Source organism: Brienomyrus brachyistius, unplaced genomic scaffold (genome assembly GCF_023856365.1).
Source record: "Brienomyrus brachyistius isolate T26 unplaced genomic scaffold, BBRACH_0.4 scaffold104, whole genome shotgun sequence".
NCBI lineage: Eukaryota > Metazoa > Chordata > Actinopteri > Osteoglossiformes > Mormyridae > Brienomyrus > Brienomyrus brachyistius.
The window spans coordinates 154608-173525 of NW_026042379.1; the positions used below are offsets into that span (position 1 = coordinate 154608).

General features: G+C 49.4%; 1 protein-coding gene across 1 annotated transcript in view; it reads left to right on the forward strand.

The window, feature by feature from the left end:
• LOC125727612 (neurocan core protein-like) overlaps positions 1–18499 on the forward strand; it is a 76770-nt gene extending 58271 nt beyond the window's left edge. Inside the window, exons 10-15 of the mRNA XM_049004459.1 lie at positions 1774–1887; positions 8869–9027; positions 10298–10380; positions 10931–11075; positions 14048–14230; positions 15867–18499. Of these exons, the coding sequence (XP_048860416.1) occupies positions 1774–1887; positions 8869–9027; positions 10298–10380; positions 10931–11075; positions 14048–14230; positions 15867–15985 (803 nt within the window). The 3' untranslated portion in view covers positions 15986–18499. The remainder of the gene's footprint in view (positions 1–1773; positions 1888–8868; positions 9028–10297; positions 10381–10930; positions 11076–14047; positions 14231–15866) is intronic.
• Positions 18500–18918: the final 419 nt, after the last annotated feature.

The following is an 18918-nucleotide window of genomic DNA, read 5'->3' on the forward strand; positions in this document are numbered from 1 at the left end:
ATACACACCGAGGTCTTTCTCATAATCAGCTACCTATATTTCAGTGGAACCCATAAAATATCTGTACTTTATATTTCTTCTCTCTGCATAGATTATTTTATATTTATCTACATTAAATTTCATCTGCCAGGTATCAGCTCAGTCGCTAATTAAATCTCGTTGTAGTCTCTGTTTTGCTAGTTTGGTATCTGCTACTCTACCCACCTTGGTGTCATTTGTAAATGTAACCAGTTTACTGTATGTATTGGTGTGAATATCATTAATGTAAATTAGGAACAATAGTGGTCCTGAAATTGAACCCTGCGGTACCCCTCTATGAACACACATGCCCACTGTGACACTGTGCCTGTAATAACTACCCGCTGCTTCCTGTCTGTTAGTCAGATTTTGACCCAAGCTGCCACAGTTCCTAAAATCCCTGCAGCTGTGAGCTTAACCAAGGGCTGTTTGTGGGGGACAACATCAAAGACCTTCTGGAAATCTAAGTAGATCACATCTTAGGCCTTTTTGTGATCACCTGATGTCAAGCTCTGAAATACTGAGAAGGAAACTGATCAGGGGCTATTTTTAATATTAGGCCACAGTGACATTGACCATGAGCAGCCTCACTGCAGGTGTGAGGGTCAGGCCAGTGCAAGGTTGGGCTCCTCATGGCCCAAATCCAGACCAGCTCCTCCACCTGGCCCTTCACCCTCTGGGAACTAGAAGCTGGTGCTTGCAGTTATCTATGCCCTGGCTGCAATGTGGTTTTGTGTTCTGGGTCAACAGAGAAAAGCCAGCCAGTATAATTTAGGCTTTTTTCATTATCATTTCTTTGCAATCCATACTGGACCATGTGCACTTACACAGCAAGCCCTTCTACTGTGCTGTCCTACTGCACTTAAACGGACGGACCACTCAGGGTAGCTCAAAAACTGCTGCCCTATAATCCCCTATGTCATTGTTTTAATACATTAATCTTCTCGACCAATGCATTATGGGTAGGCCTAAAAGAGCAGCAACTCTTCTGTGAGTTTGAATAAAAAGTAGGGGCTGGGTGGTGGGGGGTAGGGGGGGTTGGCAACCTTAAAACTTGAGGAATCTTTTAAACTCATGTTTGCTACATACCCTTTCTCCAGGTCCAGGAGAGGTCCACTCAGATTTTTTTAAGGCAAAGGATTCTGGGATACCATTTGTGCTTTTAATTGATTTTGCCCTCAAGCTAGATAAAAAAAAAAGTAAAAATGCGTACCATCTGAAGGAGGGAGCAAGCTGTTTCACGTACAGGAAGGAGACCCATAACCTCTGTATTTCCAGATTGCCTATGGTTAACTATCTGCAAACATAAATATTTCATTTAATCCAGTACTGGGTAGCCTGCACAGATTAGCCTACAGAGAGGCTAGGATATCCACGTTTTCTTTGTTTTTGTTTTGTTCCCCTCTGTTGGGTCTTGGAAATCCACCAGAGAAGGCTTAGCCATTTCCCCTCTGAATCAGAGGTTTTAAAGGTGCAGATAGTTCTCATACACCCGCCCCCGGAATGAATTGAGATGTAAATAATCGCTGCCATTGTTTATGCATAGCCGGAACAAATCGATACCCTCGTTAGGGCTGTAAGAGTCTTTAATATCTTTGGCTTTCATGTTTCCAGAAGGCTGTGTGGTTTCCTGTCTGGTGTAAGCATAAAAGCCAAAACGTAAAGCCATTGAGGCGGGAAAGCAAAGGCCGCGGTGATGGCCGATACGGGTCCCCGGCGAATGTTCACGCCACGTGTCTCGTCTGTCATCCGCAGATATCGACGACTGTCAATCAAATCCATGTCAGAACGGAGGCACCTGCATCGACGAGATTGACTCCTTCGTCTGCTTGTGCCTGCCTAGTTACGGAGGGGCCACGTGTGAGAAAGGTAAGCAGAGGGCGAGAGTCGCCCTTGGGCACCCAAGGAGGGTACATTCTATTTATATGGCAGACACTTTTATCCAAAGCGACATATATTGTTTTTGGAGAAATCAGGGTCTGGAGCAGCTGGGAGTTAAAGGCATTCAGGGGAGACAAAAGGGGGGCAGTTTGGATGATTCCAAGGACCCCTGAGTCACAGAGGCATGTGTAGCCAAACCCTTTAGCACGTACACATAATGGTCGTAATCACGCCTTTGTGTTGTAATGAATAATAAAGTGTTTTTTGATTAGATATATTAGCTATAACCCCTTTAACAGTCCTACTACAGGAAATGGCTTAAGTTAGCACTCGCTACATCGGTTTAATTTAGTCCCGCCTTGAAAGTTGTCTGAGCCAATGAATACAAGTGTGGGTGGGGTTACATATGTGGCCCCGCCCCATGTGTGGCCTCGCCGCATTCCCCAAATTGCAGCTGGGCGTACATGGATTGTTTGCAGCTCATGTCCCCCCGCCTGACCGGTGAAGCTGCAGGTCCGTCCGCCCTTTTTCTTCATGGCCGTCTGCCGTACTTCCTCTTCCGTCAGCCCAGTCTGACCCGCGAGGCCATCTCTCCCGCACCATGGTGACAGGATAAGGTGACAATAACAAATGCTCCACCACCAAAATGGGGCAGACTGCAGTATGAAGGAGGTGATCTTTGGGGTACACTCTCCGATTCGAGGCCTCACCTGCCTTCAACGGATCTTCTGTGTCTGCTGGCATGCCTGCAAATGCCGGGAGTTAAATATTGGTTTTAGTGAACGAGTGGCTGCATATTTATAGCTGGAAAGGTTGTATGAAAACTATCCGAATACATTACTTGGCCAAAAGTATGTGGATACCCCTGTTAATGAAATTGCCTAATTAAGTTACACCCATTGCTGACTCAGTTGTAAAAATAAGCACATAGTCACAGGATCTCCTGCAGCAGTCATGAGCAGCAGAGATTGTTGTGCAGAGAAGGTTAGTGATGTTCCACTTGGCCCCATCATAGAAGGCCGTCTACTCAACGAGTCATTTCTCCACATTTCTGGTCAACCACAAAGGAAGTGCTTGAAGGTCAAAACATCTGGGAGCAAGTTCAGTTGTGCAGTGGTCGGTCACACGAATTCACAGAAAGGGACCTGATCACTCAACATTGACATCCAACATGAATCATAGCAGATCCTACCAGCAAAGTCTCAACACCTAATAGGAAGCCTTCCCAGAAGAGTGGAGGCTATGTTAGCAACAATGAGCTGACCAGCTTCATATTAATACCCTTTGTTTCAGAATTACATGTTGGAAAAGCTGACGTCTGCATAATTTTGGTCATTTAGTGTATATTTTACAGTGTTTGTTTCTTGTAAGATGGTTCCAATTAGGATCTGACATCTGCCAGCCAACGGATCGGACCTCTAGTTCCGGTCGTTTCAGTGCTTGGCTTCTCACTGTGCAGAGCCCTGTGGTGTAGTTTGTTCATCAGGGAATCCCCATCAAACAGCGGCAACATGCTAGCCAGTCAATAAATTCATTTATGCAGTTCTGCGCCATTCCCGCGGGGGCTGGATGCTTCCTTTGTTTCTGGCAGCTTAGTATTTTCTGAACGCCTGCCTAGAACACACAGAGATGCCTTGATGTCCGATTGACGTTCATTTGATTGTGTGACACCCAGGTTCCAGAACGTGTCTCAAACCCGCTCCCCACTGCTCTATCCATGCTCTATACCACCGAGATCCTCTGTCCGAATCCCTCTTAGTTTCACGCCATAAACCATTTTGAAGCAAAGACACCCAGTCCCACACAAAATACGAGCTGCGGATCTCCACCACCCCCCTAAAAATCCCAAAAACAGCGTTTCGAAAGCTCAGTTTTGAACTTGGCAATTAAATCTAAATCTTTCCCCTTCTCAGAAGAACATCGTGACCCCAAATCCACCACATCCTTTATGTGCTCTTCTCCCAAATTACCGCCCTGGATTGGTGCAGCAGAGAGATCATGTGGCAAACAAAGGCAACTTTTCTTTACTTTATATATATATATATATATATATATATATATATCAAAGCCAGCAAGCCTCTGTCCTTTGGCTGACCCTTGGCACTGACTGAGCTGACGTGCCGTGCACAGAAAGCCGTCACGATCACCACAGCTGATTCTTAGGGGCTCTAGATCAGCTTCCCTGGGCCTGTATCTGGCAGACTGACCCCCCGGGGTGAGGGAACACCCTGCATGGGCTGCAGTTATCTTACCCATACAGGGATTTTGGTTGCTCCTAAACACTTAAGGGCCTTGCTTATGCGCCCAATGTTTTAAATCACTGCCAATTATGGGATTTGAACCAGCAACCTTCCAATCACAAGCAGTGTCCTAACCCGCTGAGCCACCTACCACCTCAAATGGATTTAAATGATCCACATTGACTTTTCCCGCTAAGACTTCAGACGCTTGGCTTCTCCATCCATATGGGGTCATGCAGCATTTCCCACAACTACTTCAGTAAAGAAGAAACTGCCACCCTTACGTAACGCACTTGCACATCTGTTTCTCCCACAGGGCTCCTAATGAGGGCTGAGCCGCCACATAAATTAGTGACACCCCCTATGTGCTTGTCGGTGGTAGTGTTGTATCGCCGGGTGACTTTGGTGCGGCTTGAGGGGACGACACCAGCTGGGAGTGTGTGTGGGGGGGGGGCAGACCTGGCAGGAGGTCGGGGGCGGCCCTCCTCTGGGCAGCCAGCCCTGCCTCTCCGGTTAGCGGGCCCAGTTCCTGGCCTGGCACCTACCCCAGACGCCTTTAGCTTGGCAGGACTCTCCCACTGCCTCCTTGGAGCTGGAATGGCGTCGACCCTGTCAGCTCAAATCGGCCTTAACGAGCGGTGTGGCATTTCAATCAGGAAGGAGACGAGGCTCCCGGTGCGAATGCCAACCGCCCACCTCCTCTGTCACCTCCCCTCCTCTCTCCTTTCCTCTATCAGTTACAGGTGTCCTTTGTTCTCAGTCAGACATCTGCCACCACGGTGCATGTCTTTCCTCCGTTCCACTGTAGAAGGTTCTGGAAACGGGGGGGGTGGGGTTTCCTAGGCAATGAGACGGGCGAGGCAGACAAACCCATTAGTCATAAATAATCCTTTCTGATTGGATTTTCTGCCATGTCTACCAAAGTCTGTGTCCTTGCCACAAATGAGTAACAGACCTATATTTTTGCCTCCCTAAATGAATTCAAGAAATGTGATATTCTGGTCACTGATTTATTCAACAGCAGAGAGATTAATTATTGGCGGTGCAAAGATGTCATCTCAGAGATCCCGTGGAAATGAGGTCTGAAAAGTACAGAAAAATATAAATTAAAACTGCATCTTGCTATGTATTAAATGAGCCAGTTATGTACTTGTTAAAAATGTTTACTTCTCCTCAAATTCAACCTTTACAAAAAGCTGCACCAAGCATCCATCGTCTGAATACTTATCCGGTGCTGGGTCACACAAAGCCTACGGCTCTTGGATGTGAAGGAGCCTCGGGTAAAAATAAGAGGCGATTAGAGTCATTCCGAGGATGGGGGGGGGGGTTTGCTTCTCTGCCAATCATCCTCACTGCCCCAACGTCTCAATTGCTCAGGTCTGTCCTGCACACTTGCTCTCTGTAAACATTGACAGCTTGAGTAGCTTATGAAGGGCTGGATGTTAGAGTGAGCGCCATGGTAACTGGAATGTTATTGTTTAAACCTCCCCGCCCACTCAGACAGCGCAAGTCTATCCCCACGCAGACACCGCGAATGAGTAGGATTTTTGGCTGTGGGGGCGCTTTCCCATGGTGCACCCTGCCACCATCTTGGCCCAGTGCCAGCGCTTGGGCAGCAGCAATCATGAAGAAGATAGACTTGAGTCCAAAGGGTCGTAGGTTGAGGTCCCGCTCAGGAGAGCGACTGCAAATGACCTTGAAGTCGGCGCTGAAGGTCATTTCACACTGAACGCGGCAGCAGGAACTTGTGAAATATTCAGATGCGAATTTGATGGACCAAAAAACGCTCGCACCAAACACGATGCAAAATTTTCACGACTGATCGAGAGAAGTTGACGCGCTGAAAGAAATCGTCAAACCACGAACAATCACTGGAAGCACTGGCACGTTTTTCGTGTGTCTTTTCAGCAAACGCATGAAAAGAAAAAGGCAAATATTGAATACATCTAATTTTAAAAAAAGCTTAAACCTTTCAGAGTCCGTTCCAGACAGTCAAAAAGAGCTTTTTGTGTATCAATATATTATCAGTTAAATGAGTACAGGAGGATAGACTAGAACGCGGATTTGCCGGTGCTTCTGCATCAGCAAAATTAATATTAACAACATAGTAGCAACATCACCAATAATCAGTTAATTAAATTCAGGAATAGAGAAAACGGAGCTTATTGATTTTTTTAAAAAGGATTTTTCTTAGATATCGATTGTATACAAATATGTCTATAAATCAATCAAAAAAAAATTATAAATCACCAGAAAAGCTTAACATGACCCTTGTCATCCGCCAAGACGGAGCAGTACGGATGCTTTCGATCTGCATTTTGAGAAGCATTGTTGAGATGTTGCCCAGACACTATAGGAAAATGGAAGGATCAATCCACAGGCAAATGCCCACCCCCCATTTGGCAGTTATTACTTATCGTCGGGACCTTCACTGAGTTTCCCTGTCTGCAATCCCGACACTGGATCGAAGAGAAAACCTGTGGTATCACCCATCATTACAGGCGAGTGTTGGAAACCAAATGGACGACTTCCTTGCTGTTAGAAAAACAAACTGATCACATGTGTAGAAGCGGACATCCTATTGGTTGTTTGTTTAATTAATGTATCTGAAACCTGCAAAAATCGAGTCCCGTCCGAATAAAAAAAAAAAAAAATGGAGGATCACAATAATGCAAATTTGTCAGACTTGGTGTGGAAGGCTTTGAAAAAACATGTTTGTTTCATAATGATGTCCAGTTTTTTCGGACTCTGTGAAAGGGCATTAAAACAGGGCCTCTTTAGATAGCGTGTAGCCTTGTGCTGCATCACGGCCTGTGTGTGTGTGTGTGTGTGTGTGTGTGTGTGTGTGTGTGTCTGTGTGTGTGTGGATTAGGTTTGTATTAGATTGTTTTTTGTAACCTGATTTTGTGACATTGTGGGGACCATTTTGTAGGGACCACAAAGATCTGTGAATGCAACCAAAAAAGTAAAAATGCTAAAAGTCTCGTATTTCCTTTGGTCACTTATGGTTAAGGTTAGGGCTGGTCGGGGTTAAGGTCGTCATGTTGGGATTAGAGTTTCCCCCATAGAAATGAATGGAGAGTCCCCACAAAGATACAATTACAAACCTGTGTGTGTGTGTGTGTGTGTGTTACATGTAGCCAGACTTTGGCGTGTCTGTGTCTGTGATCAGCTCGTCTGCTCAGCTCCACTGCGCCCCCCAGTGCGCTCCAGATTTTTGCCTAATAAATATCAGCAATTTAACAGCTCCGTCTGTTCCCCCCAAGGACAAAGGGGGAGGGCCCCTCAGAAACCCTAACGGATATGAGACCCGCAGTTGGTTGCTGGCTGGCACATTGTAGCTGCTGGCTGCCCTCTTCTGTATCCGATGGGACCCCTCCATGCCCCCCGAGTTCGATTCCATGCTTGATGTACATCTCCGCTCCCCACCGCGCCATGCAGGGAGGTGGGAAATTGCTGTGAAGCACCCAGGAGTCACCGGGTCACCCATGACAACCTGCCCCCCCGCGCCAATCACACAACCCCGCGGTACCCTGCGTGATAGACGGGGTGGCATTAAACAGCAATTCCCCCCCAAATACAACATTACCCTAAGCACCAGATGATTTTATACATATTCACAGGAAATCAGGGAAAACACACATGAAAGACCCCCCCCCCCAAAATCACTGAGGGTGGCTCTTTTCATCTGTCGTGCAGGCTGAAGGTTAACCGGAGTGTAACCGGTGTGTGGACCGGCTGCCGCAGGCTGTGATCTATGGGTCAGTCAGTAACCGTTTCCACAGCAAGGTGTGGAGCCCACCCCCCCATCTGTGGCCAATCCGCACCTCGCCGGGGTGTGGAGGGGGGGACAGGGGTTGTCACCAGCGGCTTCCCTCATCTGCCTTAAAGCCCCTCTGTTGATGCTGGAGGCTCAGAGTGCACAGCAGGCGTCTCAGTGCAGAGCGGGCAGGGCAGGGAGAAACCCCAACATCCCATTGGTGGGCAGATCTGAACATCCCATTGGCCGGCAGGCCGCCTCCCATTCTCCCAGCATGCCCCAGTCTCTCTCCTGACAGGCAGCTCCTGGGCAGCTTCTCCTCTCCGTCTCTGCTCTCCTGCTGCTTCCTCTCCTCTCATCCTCCGCCACTGATCGCTTCCCTCCTCCTCCATCTTACCCTGCTGCTTTGCTCTGCGTCTCTCTCTCTCTGCCCTCCACCCACACCAGCACCCCCCCCCCCCCCTTCTCCTCGCACTTAGCGAGGGCCCCAGCTGGCACAGTTTGCACTGGCCAATTTATTTGTGTCGCTTCAGATTTTCGGGGCGCGAGGAAAGCTCCAGTTTGGCCAGATAGCGGATGAGGAGCGTGGCTGCACTCACAGATAACGGGACCCCCACCCCAAGAAGTGTGTGTGTGCGTAGGGGGGGGGGGACTCCACTAGCTCTGAGACTCAGCTCAGATGCACCAGGATGCCAGAGGGGGGGGTGCTCTGTTTGACGGGGATTTTGACGGGGCTTAATTAGCGCCGTGGCAGAGTGGCGGGTGCCATTGCGGCGGATTGTTGTCGTGTGAGCGGATTAAAACGCGTCTCGTACAGTAAAGCTCCCTCTCATCATTCCGGCAGAGTCATACGGCCGAGGGGAACTGACACTGCAGTACATGGGCACATGATCCGGGTCGGGAGCAGGATCAAGGTGTACGGCGGTGTCAGTGATTCCTTACCCATAATTCCTCTCTCTCTCCTCACAGACACAGAGGGCTGCGAACACAACTGGAGGAAGTTTCACGGCCACTGTTACCGTGCCTTCAGCCACCGGCACACCTGGGAGGATGCCGAAAAGGACTGCCGGGAACACCGCGGCCATCTGGTCAGCATCCACTCATCGGAAGAGCAGGACTTCGTCAATGGTGAGTCGCCTGCAGGGGGCGCCATAGCGCACTACACGCCACCACTGCCTGAAACCCGGCCAAGGAGAGCACAGAGGCGACCGCTGCTAAAAGAAGCCACAAATCTCCATTGTCTTCACAGGAATGGGTTGCTGGCGGTGGAGATGGCTTGTTTAACTAAGAGTGAGACAAATTAGCCCATGAAGAACACTGTCCCTGTAACTTCCTCTCAGTTTAATACAAAGGAAAAACCACAGACTCTAAATAATCATTAGGAATTGAAACAGGACTCCAAGCACCTTTAAGAAGGTTTAAATCCCCCATCTTTTATCTGGCTCTTCTGCTTTCCACACATCTTCCTCTTATATTTTTATATAGTTTTTATTTTTTTTCCCCTCACGGCTACCATGGAAATACTTTTCCCCCTCTTGTGGTGTTTCACTGAGATGGCAGAAAGAGTCACATAAAAGACAGCGGCGTTTACAAAAGCATGTCTTAACGGTGAGCACGCAGGTGACCGCCATCGTGTTATCCAGCAGTGAAATTCAGGGGGAGGTCCTTCGGGTCTTACGAACTCTTGAAAAGCAGCTGAACATTTGTGAGTCCTTTTTTTTCTCCTGAATAAGTGTGTTTAATTGCCTTGAAAATGGCTGTCTTTTCCCCTGCGATAAGTGGACCAGTGCCATTAGGCAGATTAATTTGCTCCATAATGATGTTAATTGTTTACATGCTGATTGTGATTCTATTTAACTCCATGCAGAACTCGCATAAATACCTTATAAAGATGGAAGATAGATTTATTTGTCTTTGCAAAATTTATAAGTTATGATGGCTTGATGTAATGGCAGATATCAGACAAGCTGGAAACGATTCGCATTTAATGACTCGAGTGCATTGAATGACGCATGTAAGAATGCAGATTTTTTTTTTTTGCGCTTCATTTCCGTTCAAGTTCAAGTTCAGTTGCATCATTTCAGCCTTGTAATACTTCATATTCAGAAAGATCAAATGCAGGTTCTGTGCTTCAAACCAAAGGGGTAGTTCGGTCGCTGACCTAGCTCGGAGCTGGTTTCTCGATTTGCGTTCAGGACACGATGAAAGCCAGACACCCTCATCCCTCCACCCTGTTCATGCTCTAAGTGCTAATGCTCTCCCAGCATGCACTTTTCACACCCCCGCCGGCTGACGCGGCGATGACCTCCCCTGCCCTAGCCTACGGCCATCTTGATGCGACAGCCTTCCCTGTGACCTTTGACCTCTCCTCCTCACCGACGTCTCTCATCTCCCGTAGACCTGAGCCACGAGAACACCTGGATTGGCCTGAATGACCGCACCGTGGAGGACGACTTCCAGTGGACGGACAACATGGCTCTGGTATGCCCACGCTGCCTCCTGCAAGACACGACGCAGCCCCTGTCCTCGCCTCTAGATGGCGTGACGTGTCTCTTTTGCCAAGACTGGCTGGTCAGAACCCCCTAAGGTGACTCACTCACCATGGCAGGTCGGTGCGAGAGCCCTTTAGCGCTTCAGTGCATCTTAAACAAGTGAGTTTTCAGCATTTGAGTGCTTCTGAATGTCGTCCTCCGGCCTCCCACAGCTCTGTTCCTACCCATACATGTCAGCTGATTATAAAACCCTTGATAATTTGTCTCAAGCTTGCGGCTGCTGGAACAGAACCAATCGGGCTGTCGGAGGGGGGACTTAATCCAGGCAGTGTTACTCCTAAGTTAGCCGTAAGCTCCTCTGTTCATCATTTAGGGATTTAGCAGCTGAAACTGGCCTAGACCACTTACAAGGGCTACAGTACAGTACATGAGGCTCTCTGTCATATATTCCATCACAGCCAGACTTGTGGTCTGTGATACTGTCCCAGACCCTCATCCTCCACGTTAATTACCGGCACATATACATCTTCTCTGCACAGCAATACGAGAACTGGAGGGAGAACCAGCCGGACAACTTCTTTGCGGGTGGCGAGGACTGCGTGGTGATGATCGCCCACGAAAATGGGAAGTGGAACGACGTGCCCTGTAACTACAACCTGCCCTATATCTGCAAGAAGGGCACAGGTGAGGAGGGGTGAGGGGGGGTAAGTAGCAGGCTCCACCTACTCCCGGCTGTGTCCAAAGCACCTTCCATGGGTCATGTCTGCCAGAAGAAGAGAGCTGAGAAGCGGCGTAAGCAGATCGAACCTCAAAACGGAAGTTGGAGATGCCAGTTTCTTTCTGATAAGTGCTTTTATTTCCAGAGCATGAAACCCAGTTTACCTCTTGGGGGCAGTAGAGAGTAGCACAGCATTAGCGAATGAGAATCCTCTTGGGTCCAGCCTTTTGGGGCCGTGTCTGTGAGCGTCCGTCTGTAAGCCCAGGTGGCAGGGATTCTCACAGGAAGCCCCTTTTGCTCCTACGGCCTTAAAATAATAGCAGTTTTCATTTGTGTCATCATCTTCAGTGGCTCAGAAAGCTGCCTGCATCCAAGGTGTCTGGAGCAGGAGACATTTAAGTTCTGTGTTCCACTGCTTATTTACTGGAAGGTCGGATGTAAGCATCTCTGCCAAGGATGACCCTCACATGGGGAGAACAGCTCCGTAGTGCCACTGGGGGGGGCCACGTTCATCTGCCTGGGCCTTGGCGCAGGACTTGTTGGTGAGGAGAACTTTCTCCTCTGTCTCCCCTTGCTGGAGCCTGCTGACTCCCACGGAACAGCTTTCAGAGGAAGTGCCAACCCCCCCCCAGCCCCCCACTGCACACTATACACTGCTGTTAAATCCTCCCCCGGGACATCCGTTTGCTAAGCCCAAACCACTAACCACTTTGCTAAGCCACCAGTTATCGTTGCACTCGCCCCCTGTGCTCCCGACCCCTCTCCCTGTATTCCTGATCACACCCCCTGTTCCATTGACCCCGCCCCCAACACTTCCAGCTCCGCCTTCTGCCCTGGCTCCAGCCGATCTCTGCACCCCGAGTGGTATGGGCTGGAGTCTTGATTGGCTGGTCAACAGGCCGGGCTGTCTTTCAAACCTTTCTGTGTACGAGTGCGTTGCTCGGCTTAATTGCCTGCCGTTCCAACAATGTGTTCAGAAACGGCAAGCTGGATTGCCTGGTGACTTCTGAGTCGTCGGGAGGCTGATCGCTGATCCCTCTGCACGGCAATAGTCCACAACGGCCTCTTTGATGTTCCTGTGCGCTTAAAACAAGCAAAAAACATGGAATTTTGAGCCACTTGAACCAAAGATGTAAAACTGAAGGAATGACACTGATTCTGCTAAATATGTAAACGTAATTGATTTAAAAGAAATCACTTTCAGGTGCTGTAATCACCTAAGGAGTCCTGGAAACGTAACTAAGATCAAATTTATCCTCTGACTTGCTCGTCTAGAGAGCTGCGTACAGACACTTGGAGTTTACACTAGACTATCTCAAAAGTCAGGAGCTGTTACAGTACAGTACAGAAAATGCTGTATACATTCTATAAGCCTTTGAAGTGAAACTCCGTATTATATGCCTGATTCGGAATCTTGAATTATTTATAAAAATATTAGACAGACTAAGGTGAACTTTTGGGTGACTCACGTTGGATTAGCATCTCGGTTGTTGCCAGTGACTCTCACTGCTCTGTTGGTCATCTGTCTCCATCACTGGTGAGGTAGGCGTCCCCCACAAAGGCGCTGAAGGTCTCCACAGGGGTGACAGCATCAACGCAGGTTGCTAGCCAGTAGCTGTCAGCTCTTCCAACGAGCCTGGCACCTCCTCCAAATCAATCCTCTGCTAAATTCCTTCCATTCAGCTTCTTTGTGTGAGGGGGGTCAAATTTACGATTAATTTGATTGTAAATGTGGCATGAAATGTGACTGCAGGATTAATGGCGTTGGGCTCCTGTCCTGATTGGAATTAGGAGGCGGGGCTTTCCGCTCTGAGGCCGCTGAAGGTTTGCAACTCGCCACCCTGGGGACTAATCAGCTATTGTGGAATCCATGATTATCCAGCACGGAATGGACAGCCTTGCCACACAAAGGCTCCTTGGACTCTTTCAAATAGCATTAATTGTCATTACCAAGAGCGCCCTCTAGGGTAAGGAATGCAAACAGCGGACAAGACCTGACACCCCTTATGCTCCATTTATTAATTGTGGTAAATTATATATAATTTGGGGTTGTCTGGACCTGGAAATTTGCTGATGTACTGGGACTACGGATGAGATTTTAAGCTAAGGGGCAGGAGTCCCACCTCCCTGCTGGGTCACTGGAGTAAAACCTTACGTACACCCCCTCTCCCCAACATGCCACCTTAATTACTTAATTACTCAATCGTTTTCATTTTTCGATTCATAAGAATAATCTGCATATTAAAATCACAGCTCTTTTAGCACTTAATCAGTGAATCAACACTTTGATACTGCAGTTAAAAGGAAGGACTATTTCTAAAAATAGTACTGATTAAAAATTAACTGGGAGTGGTGGACTAGTTACGTCTGAGCATTGGAATGGAATGGAGAGGTGTGGGATCAGGCTGGCAGTTTCCATGGGCACCCGTGGTTGATCCTTTGTGCACGTGCATAGAGAATTAACGTGAGCGCGGCTCCAACACCAGTGTGCCCCCTTGAAGACTGACACGCTGTTTGGGTCAGTTGGGCAGTGTATGCTGTGTGGTTTCTGCCCAGCTCTGCCGGGCCCATTTGACTGGGTCAGATCTGCTATGATGCATATAAGACCTTAACATCAGAGAGGGCTTCTCAGTGTTCGGTGTCTCAATGTATATAAAGACCATAGTTTCACCACATTGCAAAGTAATTTATTCCAAATCCTCATTACCACTTATACAGAGAAACATTTTCTGTGTTCTGGTCTAAACTAGTCCTAAGGTAGTTTCTATTAATAGCTTTATTTTTTTAATCAGTGCCAACAGTAACGAAGTTACCGGTAATCAAATTCTTGGTAATGTAATTCTGGCACAGCCATGCACTGGAACACAGCTGCAGACAGCTCACTGACATGCTGCATGAAGCCATTAATGGGACACGGCTCCTGTTCCCCCTTTCCCAGTGCTGTGCGGAGCGCCTCCTACTGTGGACAATGCATTCCTGATTGGCCGGAAGCGGCCCCACTACGACATCCACTCGGTGGTGCGTTACCAGTGCGCCGACGGCTTCCTCCAGCGCCACGTGCCCACGGCCAAGTGCCGCGCCAATGGGAAGTGGGACCGGCCCAAGATCATCTGCACGAAGCGTGAGTGGACACCGGGGGGGGGAGGGATCCCCTTTGGCTCTTTTACGTGGCTGAATGTTTCACTGGAGACATTCAGGTTAAGTGCCTTTCTCAGGTCAGAACCACAAGGCTTCACTGTTACCTTCCCTGTCCTTAACCACTACGCCACCTGCCTGTCAATTAGACCATTACGGAATGTTGTTTTTTTTTTTCTTTTGCAATAATCATCAGATGTTTTACCCCTGAATACCTATAGGGGGTGCTCAAGTGAGAGTACCATGAGTATAAGGTCTTCACAGCACTTTCATCTGGGGAACCTTCTGGTCCCATGACCAGCTTCCAGACACTTCCTGGGAACGTACTTAGCAACTGATTTCCATAACCATCTACTATAGGGTTACAGTAGGCCAGGAACCTACCCCAGTGTGCACCCAGTGTGGATGGGTCACCAGTCCATCGCAGGGACACCTGTTCAGCAGATCTGCATGCTTTTGGACTATGGGAGAAACCCCATGCAAACACAGGGAAAGCAGGCAGAATGTACCCATGCAGCCAGAAGCCGGATTCAAACCTCCAGCCCTGGTGGTGTTGGACCACATTGTTATTCAGCGAAGCACCGTTTTCATTACCGCAGCAGCCACAGTAGTACTGCAGACCGTTTTCATCTGCATGTTACATACAATGCAGCTGTAAGTTTACTTTTCTGTAGTGCAGAAAAAAGTTGCGATGACTGCAGCTGGTATATACAGAGATCTTGGATGAGAAGCAGTTACAAAGCAGTGAAGTGGTGTGTGTCCTACAGGATGTGGTTTGGATGCCACTAAAGCTCACGTAGGCCGTATTATAAAGCCGAGTCTCAGGACAGAGTGCTTAGTGGTGAAAACTATTTCAGTGCTTTTATTCAGTTCATTGCCGCTCTGATCATGAACGGCTTCCTGGCCATCAGGGTGGGTTACAGTAAGTGTCAGTAATGATGACAGTAAAACTTTGACGGTGTGGGGAACTCCTAGGGCCTGTGGATTGCATTAGGGACCCGGACATGTGTCAGGCACAGAAAGGGTCCCACTGCACAGGTGCTGCGGTGGACGGCGAGCTAAGAGTCGTCATCTCCATCATCAGATTGTAGAGGAAATGGGTCCATGCAACTAGTGAAGGCGGACCATCCAAATCAGATGTTTCGGTCCCGCCTTCTGGTCCATCTCTGATGCTTAGTCATAAACTGCATGGGTTCTGGAGGCCCTCAGCCAGCAAGGAATGGTGCCGAGGGGCTAAGTCAGCCACTGCCCCTTGGTTTGCTTGGGAGCGCCATCAACAGGCTCTGTCAGGGAGTGCATCCGTTTATATGCCGAGCCCAAACCCAACATCGGGGTCCCACCAGCCAGGTCTCATGCTTCAGGGCCTGTTCCCCTGTGATTGGCTCCCATCACCCCCGACACGGGCCACAGAAAACCAAGGTTGCCCCATTGAACAGCACCAGACGTAAAAGCCACCTTCATCAGCATTTTACAAGACTTTAAAACAGCTCGAAGTACCACTGGGGGATTGTGAGAAAGAACAAAACAAACGAGAACAATCAAGACGAGCTGGGACCGAGGCCGGGTGCTCGCTACCGGCTGTTCCTCTTGTAAACTCCTTCTTCATCCGTCGTCTTTTTCAGCTCGGCGATCCCACCGCTACCGGCGCCATCACCACAAGTCCCGGCACGAGCGGCGGAAGCACAGGAAGCATGGCGCCGGCGGTCACCACGGTGACGAGGACGGCCGCGGTCACTATTAAACGGAAGTGCCCCGCCGCCTGCCGCGCTGGCCCAGAGCCCCAGCTTCTCCCCCTCCCCACCCTGGCCCCGCCTCTCGGGGTCAAGCTGCCACTTCAGCTCGACCGGGAGGCTTGAGAGGGGACCGCCAGGCCTGCAGGGGACTATAGCAAGCCTTTCCTCCGCCCTCATCCTCATTTTTCCCTTCCCCATTCCGTCTCAGACTTTAAAGAATCCGTCCCCTTTACCCTCTCGATTATTCCAGATCGTTCCTCCCTTTTTCTAAGGCCACTGTTCGTCTTTAATATTCATTTTACGGTAGAGGATGGAATTTAGTAAACAGCTAGTTGTAAATACTGTATCCTTCTCAGAGGTGCAGCATTCAGGTCCAGTAAGTATAAATCCAGACCAAGGTTTTGTTCCAACCAACCAGTTAAATACCCTACGAATGTGACTCTTTAGGCTCAGCTGGTTGGTTGAAACGAAACCTTGGTCTGGATTTGTACTTCCGGGACCTGAACTTTCCACCCCTGATATTTCTTCACATGTGCAGAGTGTCAGGCCAGAGAGCTGAGGCAGGCGTGCGTTTGCACGCTCGTGGCCCTTTAGCACTGACTTAATTTCTTTCTGGACATCGGTGTGGCCCTTAAAGTGACGGTTTTTGCTTTGCTTATTTTAAAGATGGACGTCTCATCGCGATTCAACCCAGAGGGTGTTTTTTTTTTGTATCTCATATCGCTTTTAAACCTCCCCTGTTCTCTTCAAGAAGAGTAGTCGTACATACTAGATCTCTCTCAGTTCGCTGCTGTATCTTTGCATCACAAAGCGTAATACTCAGACACCAGTAAGAATGTGGATTAGTGAAAGTATCCAGTCTGAGATCTTTAACAGCAGCGTCGGGTCTATTCGCTTGGGTTCGGCTATGGGAATGAAGCGATCTCATGCATGGGAGACCTTTCACCGCGGCCCCGCTGAGGACCCCATGGAAGGTGAAGGCAGTGTGGAGCAGAAGGATGAAGGGTGGAACAGTGTGAGGCATCACAGAGAGGGCAGCTGGGGGGGGGAATGGGCACATGTATCTGAGACGTGGTGGGGGCCATGGTCTGAAGCTCTACAGAAGGGCTTGACCGCTTTGGACAAGTAAAGTACGCATGGATAGAGGGAGCTTCAGGTTCTGCGTAACCTCTCCATGAAACCTGCCTTCCTGACATCAAGCCGGAATTACCGGTTCAGCCCCTTTCCAAGCCATCCAGGGTCTTTCTGCTGCCTCTGTGCCTCATGGAATAATGGGGAATCAGGCTGAACGTCTGCACAGTCAATCTTAATACAGCCCGTTCAATAATTTATACGCTGTATCTCTGCAGCATCTGTCACTCAGAGCAATAAGAGGCTGTTTCTACCTGCATTTCTGATATTTGTATTTCCCAGATTTTATATAGTGACATCACAATGGCCGCAGCGTGATTGATTCCTGCGGGGTACAATTCAGCCGGCAGGCTTAGGTTCCACCTGTCAGTCATCAGCACGGAAACGCTGCCACTGAAAAGAATTAGCCAGAAGGCGAATCGGGGGGGACTTACAGGGGCTCTGCAGCCAGACCAGAGAGCGATCGATCAAATTTGGGTGCAAATTTGGCGCGGATCTTCATAGCCAGATTGTTGGCAGATGACTCTGAGACGCATCGTTGCTATTAAAAGTGACTCAGCGTCCCTTATGTGCTCCCCCCTCACACCCACCCTCCCACCACAGGCATTTTCAGACTCCCCAGTTGAGGTCTCAAAAGGCAGACAAGCGGCCTCAGACGAGACAGTCTGATTGCACACTCTGATTATGAAGATGAAGCACTAAATAGGAGCTGCTCTTAGCCCCGGGGCGAGACTTCAAAAGCCAGCTGCGGCTTTCCTAGCGGCATGGCTTTCATCCCGCTTTGCGCCGCCCGCTCGCCGCGCCGCCATTCACAGTTCGTTCACGAGCCGCGAGAGAGCCAGCTCCTTAACGAGTCTGCTTTGACGCTCACCACTGTCTTCATCCCTTCCTTTATCGGCCGTGAGTGTCTCAGATGTGTCGCCGGGGCGTGTGTTTTAGTGGTAAGACTGGATTTACAGCACAGCTCCGTCGCAAGCGTAATTACCGCCAGCGATGGGCGAGAGCTGTTGGCCTAATATGATCCTATAGGGGTTGATCCCTGCCCACACCATCGTAAAAATAAAAGATTAATGTTCGGAAGCAGAAGATGAAGGAGACTTTTGGCCTGCTGTCAGCGCTAGTAGGCGACACAGGTGTGGGAAAATAGGACAGGGATGTGGCAAGTAGTCACGAGAGCCCGGCGAGACACCATTCCCTCTGTTTAATATAGGCTTTTCACGAGTACCGTAGATCCATCAATGACTACAGCAGAGCTCCTTGGTTTTTTCTGGGTTATGAACGTGGCAGGACCCGATGAGCACGGCTCCCATGTGAGCTAACAGCTAAGCTAGCGGCAGGCTGAGCTGTGTCACCTGCCACTGCAGCAGCGATCGGCATCCCCAACAGCCCCCGGCTGGCATATGGGGAGGGGGGGGGGGGGGGTTCCTGGCGAGGGACATGTGGCCGTCACATATCCGCAGGTTAACGGGTGCTGTGCTGTCTCTGTCATCCATGCGGCCTCGTTTACCGGGGACATTGTGGGACAGCATGGTTTCACTGGCCGATCACGACCGGGATTGGCTACCTCAGCTGCCCACCGGATGGAGCAATCCATGTGGCATCCCTCTCCTCAGCGGTCTGAGGAGAGCCAGTCAGGCCCAGAATGGCGGATAATCAGAACTGCAGCAAAACTGAACCTCGCATTGGGCACAGCCAAGCTGCCCCCCCCCCCCCATGTGCTAGGGCTCTGATCCACTCTCCATTGCGCTCTCATTAGTAGCAGCCTTCTGTCCCAGCTGTGACTCAGACGACCAAAAGAAAAGCCCCAGAG